The 9,516-nt window shown below is 44.8% G+C and overlaps 1 protein-coding gene across 2 annotated transcripts; it reads right to left on the bottom strand.

The window, feature by feature from the left end:
* Window positions 1-1,369: 1,369 nt before the first annotated feature.
* On the bottom strand, window positions 1,370-5,981 carry NANOG (Nanog homeobox). Of its 2 annotated transcripts, none has more exons than XM_047868191.1 (4): window positions 5,831-5,981; window positions 3,389-3,654; window positions 2,045-2,131; window positions 1,370-1,753 (listed from the first exon to the last, which is right to left on the bottom strand). In XM_047868191.1, exons 1-4 carry the CDS (start codon window positions 5,979-5,981, stop codon window positions 1,370-1,372), a joined length of 888 nt encoding a protein of 295 aa, XP_047724147.1. The 2 variants fall into 2 exon arrangements, with proteins under 2 accessions (XP_047724147.1, XP_047724146.1); XM_047868190.1 differs by having other exon boundaries at window positions 1,370-1,801.
* Window positions 5,982-9,516: the final 3,535 nt, after the last annotated feature.

Consider the following 9,516-nt stretch of genomic DNA (forward strand, 5'->3'; position numbering starts at 1 on the left):
CCCAGGCGCCCCTGTACTTTATTTTTTAAAAGATTATTTTAAGAGAGAGAGAACGGGGAGGGGCAGAAAGAGAGGAGCATCCCAAGCAGGCTCCGCACCGCCAGCAGGAAGCCCAACGCGGGGCCCGAACTCAGAAACCGGAGAGGTCTGGACCTGAGCCAAAACCAAGAGTTGGACGTTCTAAAACATCGATATTGTGCTTTGTAGTTGGTCTATAAACTTAACAAGTCCCTTTTTAAATAAAAGCTGGCATTAAAATGTCTTAAAAGAAGCTTATTTCCACACAGTGCCTTCTGGCACAGTACAATTGTAGAAAAGAGTGGACACATCCCTGGTGTGAGTTACAGGGTGAGATTCCAATTGGTTGACCTTTTCCCCTCCTTCTCCAGTCTTCTCTACCTTCCATTATTACCTATTCCCTGGCTGCCCTTTATTTAAGCCTCTTTACAAACCTAAGAGCTCTGTTCATCACTTTTCTGCTTCTGATCTTCCAGATGGGGCACTCTTCTTTAACTCCCAATAACCACAAATTTTATTGTTTCAATACTATTACACACACAAGGAGGAAAAAAGTTCGTTGAGATTTAATTAACCAGTCACCTAGCTTTGTATACTTAGCTACCTTTTCCTTACTCTTTTTTTTTGTCCCTTTACTTTACTTTTGTCCCTTTCTAAGAGCAGCCTCTTAGCAGAATCTTAAAGAGATTTCAGTTAATTGGTCCTTCCCACATCAAAAGACTCTAACAAAGAAAGACCCGTGTTTAGCCAAGTTTTTTAGTCACTGAGCTACTGGTGAAATCAGGGTAGAGACAACTAAAAGATAAAGTGGGTATTTATTTGTACTTAAATCTATCATAAACCACCAGCCAGACTGGTCCTATCATCACGACACATTAAAATATAAAAACAGCCTTCTACAAATACTGGAATAACGAACACGTCAGGAGTTGTAGTTAAACCAGCACAGGGGGCAGAGGAAATCAACGACGCACATTATAACTTAACCCTCCACCGTTAACAATTGAGGTTGTTAAGCCTCACTATCAGAAAATACAAATAATCCTTCATCACATCTTTGTATTTTTACTTCCTATTCTTGTGTTTAAATTCTGGAGCCTAAAGATATACAAATTAGTGTTGTATCTAGTTATCTAGAGCCAGAAACATATTTCCGCATGTTGTTCAAAGCAGCCAAAGCTACGGAATCCTCTTTGAGGAGACTCCTGCCGTTCCCCCTTGATGGACAGAATAAACATAATGAAAAACAGAATATCAAGGCAGAGATACAGGACCCTAACAGACAAATCTTAGAAGTAATACAGCCATCGCCCAAATGGAGACGGATTAATACGCTCATGGTCACACGACTTCAGGCTGTATGTTCAGGGTAGTTTGGGAATAAATCCATTATTTGCTGGGCACTAAAATACTTAGCCGTTTGCTGTATTACACTGTGGCTTTCCCCAGTCGTTTCTAAGATGGACTGCAAATCGCTGACAGAATTTTGCTGTAACTGTATCTGGGGCTGCGGGGATTCCTCTCCACAGTCGTGTAGCTGACTGTTCCAGCCCTGGCCATTCCAGGCTTGGGGGCACCAGGTCTGACTGTTCCAGGTCTGGTTGCTCCACGACTGACTGTTCCAGGTCTGGTTGCTCCACGACTGGCTGTTCCAGGTCTGGTTGCTCCACGACTGGCTGTTCCAGGTCTGGTTGCCCCATATTGGAAGGTTTCCGGAAGTGTTCATCAGGTATCCCTGGTGATAGGAATAGAAGCCTGGGTATTCTGGATTTGCAGAGCTGTTCTGAAAGAGAACGGTAGATCAACTGAAAGGCTAGAAAGAAAATCAGGATGGTCTGCAGCCGGGGTTCTAACGCGTTAGCAAGGACCAAAACGAAAAAGCCATGGAAAAGAAAGCAGAGGCATGCCTGGCTGGCTCAGTCAGTAGAGCATGCTACTCTTGATCTCAGGGTCGTGAGTTCAAGCCCCACACTGGGCATGGAGCCTACTTGAAAAAAAAAAAGGAGGAAAATACGTTTCCTGTTACCTGAGACACAGTGTTGTTATTCTTTGGCCAGTTGTTTTTTTGCCACCTCTTACATTTCATTCTCTGGTTCTGGAACCAGGTCTTAACCTACAAAGAAAAAGGTGACAGGAAAACAGGAAGACATAAAACACCAGTAATGTGGATGTACTAGGGATCAAAGAATATTGTTAACAATTCCCCTCCCCACCCCCACCCCCCGCCCCGTCCACAACTACAACTATTTAAAGCTCAGAAAACTGAAACTTCTAGAGTCCTTTCTGAAATCTTGAAACCATTTTCTATGAATGAATGTCACAGCCCCTCAAGTCAGTTGGCTGCTTTTTAATAAACCTAACCAGTTTGAGAAAAACCACTGCCTATCTATTCTAGAACGTTCACATTAAATGTCTACCTATCTCCCTTTTCATAGTTTACCCATGCCAGTAGTCAGCTAAAGGTACTTTGTTTGCAATAAAGAAGGCTCCCCCATAAGCACACTTCCATTTAACGTGATAATGGTGGTCATTTCAACTCAAGAAATATGAAATATACCACAAGGACAACTATTTGGAAAGTATCAAATCTATTTAAGCATCCAAGAAGCTTAAATTTCCAGGTGATTTGTAAAGTATAAGGTAGAAAATGACATTAAGGAGGACCAGAAGTATTTATATACTTAGACTAAGTATGGCACCAGTGACAGAAAACCATACAATATCTGACTGCAAAATATGCAAGAATATGGAAAATGATTAACCTCGCTAGTAATGAAATGCACACAAACAAGAGATTCCAGTTTTATTTTAATGAGGAGCAGTGTTGGTTAGGGACTCTCCTAACCTGGAAGATGGGAATACATGCATCTCCTTTGATTAAGGAAAAATCGGCAACATTTTCATGATTTTGGCTTGTGCAACAGGGAAAAGTGGTTAAATAAACCATGGCCTATTAACACCTTACAACGTTAAAAAAAATGGTCACAGGGGGCGCCTGGGTGGCTCAGTCAGTTGAGCGGCGGACTTCGGCTCAGGTCATGATCTCATGATCCGTGAGTTCGAGCCCCGCGTCGGGCTCTGTGCTGACAGCTCAGAGCCTGGAGCCTGTTTCAGATTCTGTGTGTGTCTCTCTCTCTCTCTGACCCTCCCCCGTTCATGCTCTGTCTCTCTCTGTCTCAAAAATAAATAAACGTTAAAAAAAAAATTAAAAAAAAAATGGTCACGAAACATTGCAAAGATCCTGCTCTCATATGAAAATTATCTGTAGGCGGTACCTAAGCCTACAGATGCACACACAGATGTTAGGAAATGGTCATCTGCAAATGGGGTTTTTTATTTCGCACTGCAAGAACAAGTAGGCAAACTCTACCTGCTTATAGCTAAGGTTCAGAATGTTGGAAAGTTCTTGCATCTGCTGGAGACTGAGGTATTTCTGTCTCTGAAATCTATCATTGAGTACATATAGCTGGGTCTGAGAGAAGACGGTTCTGATCTTCTGTTTCTTGCCCTGAGCTGGATCGTCCTTCTTCGCGGTGATCTCCTCTGCAGAAGTGGGCAGCACTTTTACTCTGGGGCTGGTGGAAGAATCGGGGCTGCCCTGAACAAGTAGATCCATGCAGGAAGGAAGAGGAGAGACTGTTGGGAATAAAACAACACTTTTCTCTAAAACCTTTCAAATAGCAAATTACATTTGCCAACCTATGGTTGTCGAAGCATTTTTTGAGAGCCCTCAACCTCAGAATCAGGTAGTAGGTAAAAATTTACCTCTTGTGTGACCCCCGAACACTAGTTGGGAAGCAGAGTGGGACTCAACTTTTTTTTTTTAAAGACTTTACTTTTTAATGTTTATTTTTGACAGAGCAGAGCATGCGCATTTGGGAAAGAGAGCGAGAGCGGGGTTGGAGCAGAAAAAGAGGACAAGGATCCCAAGTGGGCTCTGCGGGAGCCCAACACGGCGGGGGGGGGGGGGCAATTCAGGAACTGAGCCGAAATGGGACACTTAACCAACTCAGCCACCCAGGTGCCCCAAGATTTTATTTTTAAGTAATCCCTATGGCCAACATGGGGCTCGAACTCACAACCTTGAGATCAAGAGTCACATGCTCCACTGACCGAGCCAGCCAGGTGCTCCTCAAACCTCCTTGACAAAAGCTTTCTACTGCAAATTGATGCTCAAGAGTCCATGCTGTGACTGTTCAGAAAAGTGGGAATGATCACTGGAGTCCCCTCCCCCCACCGCCCCTATCATGTCCCTTCCCAACTTCGTTTTGTAAAGTTAATCATCCCCTACATCATATTTAATACTGTAGGATCAGTTTCTGGGGACCCTTTGAAATCCACAGTTTAGGGGCGCCTGGGTGGCTCAAGTCGGTTAAGTGTCTGACTTCAGCTCCGGTCCTGATCTCCGGGTTGGTGGGTTCGAGAGGCCCGCATTGGGCTCTCTGCGGTCAGCAGAGTCCGCTTTGGACCATTTGTCTCCATCTCTGTCTGCCCACCCCCACCCCCCCACCCCCGCTCACGTGCGTGCTTCCTCCCCTCCAAAAAAAACCTAAAAAATATTATATTGCCTAGATTTAGTAGCCGTTTAAACTCTTTAATTTCTACCCTAGTCATGGAATAAAGAGACAGCCTTTACGAGGCAAAAATTCACAATCTTGTGCTTCTTGTAAGTGGGCGAGACCAAGGACTTCAGTGGGGGCATCTCCTAAAAAAAAAAACCGGTCTCTATAAACTTGCACTTGGCTTGCTAAGGAGGACACGCCCACTTGCTCATTCCCGAGCCATTTCTCACAATCCAGCGCTGTATTTTCAATGTTCGGAATTATAAAAGGGCATCGACATGAAGTTTAGGAAAACCGGGGAACATTAAAATCCAACAATCCAATAAAGCAGTTTCTTAGTCCTTCTCCAACAGCTTGGTTTTAGGGGTAATCATGTAAACAATGTTTAAACGATTATTTTTACCATGAATCTTAAAAGTGGTTTTTCTCGGGTAAACATTCGTTTACGTTTTCATTTTTAACAATTACTGCCGAATTGATTCACAAAAAACCGGTGCGGACTTCACAGCAAACTGATCATCCCCCACCCCTGCGATTACCATGTAGAAGCCAACCTGGGTTTCAAATTTGGGCTCTCGCCCCTGAATGTCAGCAGGTTAAACCTTCTGGGATCTTCTACCATAAAATGGGGTGGACATTTCCTCAGGATATAGGGGACTTGAGCATAGCAGGCTCTCAGAAATTCGGAGCTGCCCCAGTTAACGCCCACGGAGCCAAAGAGGCAGGAGAGCCACCGCCGCTGTTGTAGGAAGGTAGAACTTTTCAACAAGGTGCGATTCATAATTAGCCACGCCATTTCTGGAACTCCTTGAAAACCCGACAAATCAAAACCGTGATGCTCACGGCATCCCCTACCCCTAGCTGTGATGTTAGCACTTCTGACTTAATAGTAACATTTACTGTTACTATGTGCTCAGCACCCAGTCTGTTAAGATGTATATATCAACTCATTTTTCACAACACATTTGTGTTTCCACAGGGCCTATGCACCTAATGCCTCAATTATCCAGTGAGCCATTGAAATGCCAGCGTCCTGCGGCCCTTGTCGCTTACCTGACACCTGGGACCTGGGTGAAAGGGCACGCACCCACCAAATAACAACTGGGACAGGTGTCCAGAGGCTTGATAGAGGACACCTGCTTTCATTAATGGGCTGTAATTGCTCAAGAGCAAAACGAATGACCCTTCCCCTCCTCAGATTTCACTCTCCCTCAAGGTAATCAGCCTTTCAAGGATTAATTTTCTCTTACCGGTCTCCGTGTGGGGGGTCTCAGCGGATGACATTTGCAAGGGTGCATAATTTTCTTCAGGCCCATCAATCTCAGGCACTGGAGAAGAGTCCCTAGAATCGGGCGCTTCGGGGCAAGGCGGGCATTGGGGCTGAGCTGGATCCGTATTCATGTTGCCGAGTTGAGGGAAGAGAGAAAAAAAAAGAGGGAGATGCAGGCTTATGTGTCTAGGTGGAAGAACTTAAAAGAGAAATCTGAAGATCTCCAGATGTAAGAGTATCAAAGACAGGATGCAGTGGCGTCACCACCGAAAGGGCCAAGCACCTACCAACCCAATTTAGCAAAAGGTGAAGATTCTGGAGGCTCTAGATTTATAAGGAAAGCTCGCCCATCCTTAGACCCGCCCCTCCCGGCAGCCCCACGCCCACACACACCCTCGAGAATTCTCAGTTAATCCTGTCTGCCAGTCTCACCAAGGCCATTGTCATGCAAAAGGTAGCTGCCGGGTAGTCCAGACTGGGTGGGGAACGGGAAAACTGGGGCCACAGGACCTAGGAGCAAAAGTAAACCCGGCAATTAAATATTTCTGGGTTCACCAAGTTTCCGTCTTTTAAAATCAAAGATGCACTTGAGGCACCTCAGACGATTGAATCTTCCACTCGGGCAGTTAATATCTTGATCTAAGGCCCCGTAGGGTCTCAACATCGAGCTGGTTATGGCAGAAGCTCCAACCACGTAGCTCTATTTTCCTCTTGAGTCCCCCTAAGGTCACAATAAGACACACATTGTATGTTGCTAAGGCGTCAGTGGATGTTAAAAATAGTATTTGTTTTCAACTCCCTCTTCTTGTTTTTTAGCTGTCGAGAGACAGGCTTGTCTTTGCCCCAGGACTGTTGTCTCCTTTAACAAAAGCCAGAGGAGGGGACCTGTGGCCTGCTGATCTGTAGCTGACTTTGGTGCCTCGTAGGTAATTATGCATTCGCCACCAGTATGGAAAATTTTTCAGTAGTTTTTAGACATGTGTGGCTGGATAGAATCTTGACTCGGTTTCCTCATCTGTACCTTGTCTGTGTTGCTATAAAAATTAGAGGAAATAAAGTGCTAAATCCTCATAATATTTGACACTCAGTGATCTACAAATGGGGGCTATTAATAGGAATTCTGTCTTTATCCTATGCTCATGAGCTCCAAGTTTGAAATTACCTTTTTGTTGTGTTTATTATTTTAATGCAGCAAACAACATGATAGATTGAGAGCAGTCCTTTCTTATTTCATCTGGGACGTTCCTAGATCTAAAATAATGAAATTTATTGACCTGTAAACCAACCCAACTGAAAAGAGGAAGGTAGAGAAGAACATCCTCCAAGCAAATGACATTCCTGTGAATGGATTTGCCAATACATTTGCGACAAGTTTCTTTTAGAATCTGTGTTGGACCTCCCGTCTCTTCTTCCTTTTTTTTTTTTTTTAATGTTTATTTATCTTTGTGATATAGAGAGAGACAGAGCGTGAGCAGGGAAGGGGCAGAGACAGAGGGAGACACAGAATCCAAAGCAGGCTCCAGGCTCTGAGCTGTCAGCACAGAGCCTGACGCGGGGCTCGAACTCCTGAACCGGGAGATCACGACCTGAGCCGAAGTCGGCCTCTTTTTCCTTCTCTGGCTCTTTTTTACATTAGCTTTTCCTTCCCTGGCCCGGCAATTCTGTCATGTCCTGCAATCCTACTCCATCCCCGGTTTCAATTTTTTTTTCTTTGTTTTCAGTCAATTTTCCAAAGGAGCAGTTTTTAGGGTTCGGTTTTAGCAGTACATATTTATAGACAAAGATAACAGTCTGCAGCTTTCAATTCTCCTCCCCACTCCCGAATTCAATATTAAAGAAACCTGAGGCACCTGGGTGGCTCAGTTGGCTAAGCTTCCAACTGGCTCAGGTCAAGATCTCAAGGTTCATGAATTCAAGCCCCGCATCAGGCTCTGTGCTGACAGTTTGGAGCCTGGAGCCTGCTTCGGATTCTGTGTCTCCCTCTCTCTGCGCCCTTCCTCCACTTGCACTGTCTCTCTCTCTCTCGAAAATAAAAATAGACATTAAAAACATTAATATTGGCGAAGCCTAACATTTCTTCCTCTTTTCCAATCTCCCACCCCTAAAAGTAAACCCTTAGCAAATTCCAATTACATATTTTTCTGAGCTGCAAGCTGATTACACCTGTCACATTCTCTGCTACTTGGGTCTCCACCTAGAGCTGCTGGCTTTGCTTCCACGCAGAGAGAGTTTTGCTCATAACTTGAGGATGCCAATTCGTGAGCATAGGAGTACTTCTGGGACCAAAGCATGGAGATAAATTCTATGTAATCTTTTCTTTGTCTTCTCAGACCGTCCTGCTGGAGGGGAAAAGAATACAAACAGGAACATCAAGGAAAAGATGGGTGGAAATACAGTGTGCTCAGGCAGACAGTCTCTGTCTCATTACAAATAGAATATGATTTTTTTATACTTTTTTAAATGTTTTTTTATTTATCTTTGAGAGACACAGCATGAGTGGGGAAGGGCAGAGAGAGAAGGAGACACAGAATGCGAAGCAGGCTCCAGGCTCTGCGCCGTCAGCACAGAGCCCAATGTGGCTCAAACTCACGAACTGTGAGATCATGACCTGAGCCGAAGTCCGATGCTTAACCGATTAAGCCACCCAGGTGGCCCCATAGAGTATGATTCCTTTTAATCAAGGGAATGTAATGTTGGATGTGTACTAAACTTATTGTGGTAATCATTTTGCAACATATCGTACATCCGTTCATTATGCTGTGCGCCTTAAACTAATACAATGTCATATGTCAATTACATCTCAATAAAACCGGGAGATGGGGCGCCTGGGTGGCTCAGTCGGGTGGGCGTCCCACTTCGGCTCAGGTCATGATCTCGCGGGTCCGTGAGTTGGAGCCCCGCGTCAGGCTCTGTGCTGACAGCTCAGAGCCTGGAGCCTGTTTCGGATTCTGTGTCTCCCTCGTTCTCTGACCTTCCCCCGTTCATGCTCTGTCTCTCTGTCTCAAAAATGAATAAACGTTAAAAAAAAATTTTTTTTTAAACCGGGAGAAAAGTAAATTAAGACGCGGAAAACTTGACTTCCTGCCTCCCAATTCGCACAGTTGGTAAATGAGTACAGTCAAGGCCGCCAGACGCCTTACTTTGCCCACAGCTCTCTAAACTGCAGGTACCAGAAGCTTTGTTCTTTGCTGACTGGGATCTTTGCATGAAAGCCTGGCTGAAGTCACCCCTCCCCCATCTGTGTCTTATTGTATCTAGGGTCGGAGCCTCCGGAGAGAAAGACCAAAGGGAAGGGGGCTGGTAGCTAGAAGGCAAACTTAACTACATTCTTTGCCCAGGAAAGCAATTTGAATAAGGTTGAGCATGCTCAGGTAGGTGTTGGAGACCTAGGAATTGTAGGGGTGGGCTGCGTGGGTGGAGGAGGGGTGTGTTACAATGCGCTAGAGTCCAGGGCTGCAAATGCAAACGTGATTTTAGGTTTTGTTTTCCTGGGACCGCCCTCTGGGAAAGAGCTGAAAAAAAAGAGCTAAAAATGAAAAGTATTTTTCAGACAAGATTTATTCCTCACTTTAAAGGTAGGAAACGCACGTTGGGTGACGTAATCCTTTCAGAGCACAGGTGTCCCAACTTTGCACCAGATTTTGGCTGACCTGTCACGAAAAAGAG

The sequence above is a fragment of the Prionailurus viverrinus genome, chromosome B4 (genome assembly GCF_022837055.1).
Source record: "Prionailurus viverrinus isolate Anna chromosome B4, UM_Priviv_1.0, whole genome shotgun sequence".
Lineage (NCBI taxonomy): Eukaryota > Metazoa > Chordata > Mammalia > Carnivora > Felidae > Prionailurus > Prionailurus viverrinus.

Excerpts from the sequence above, each read along its gene's own strand:
- NANOG (XM_047868190.1), bottom strand. The coding sequence starts at position 5,981 with ATGAATACGGATCCAGCTCAGCCCCAATGCCCGCCTTGCCCCGAAGCG. Across the intron at positions 2,132-3,388 it reads TGAACCTTAGCTATAAGCAG|GTTAAGACCTGGTTCCAGAA; the intron begins GTAGAGTTTGCC and ends TTTTCTTTGTAG. Across the intron at positions 1,802-2,044 it reads ATAACAACACTGTGTCTCAG|AACAGCTCTGCAAATCCAGA; the intron begins GTAACAGGAAAC and ends GTTCTCTTTCAG.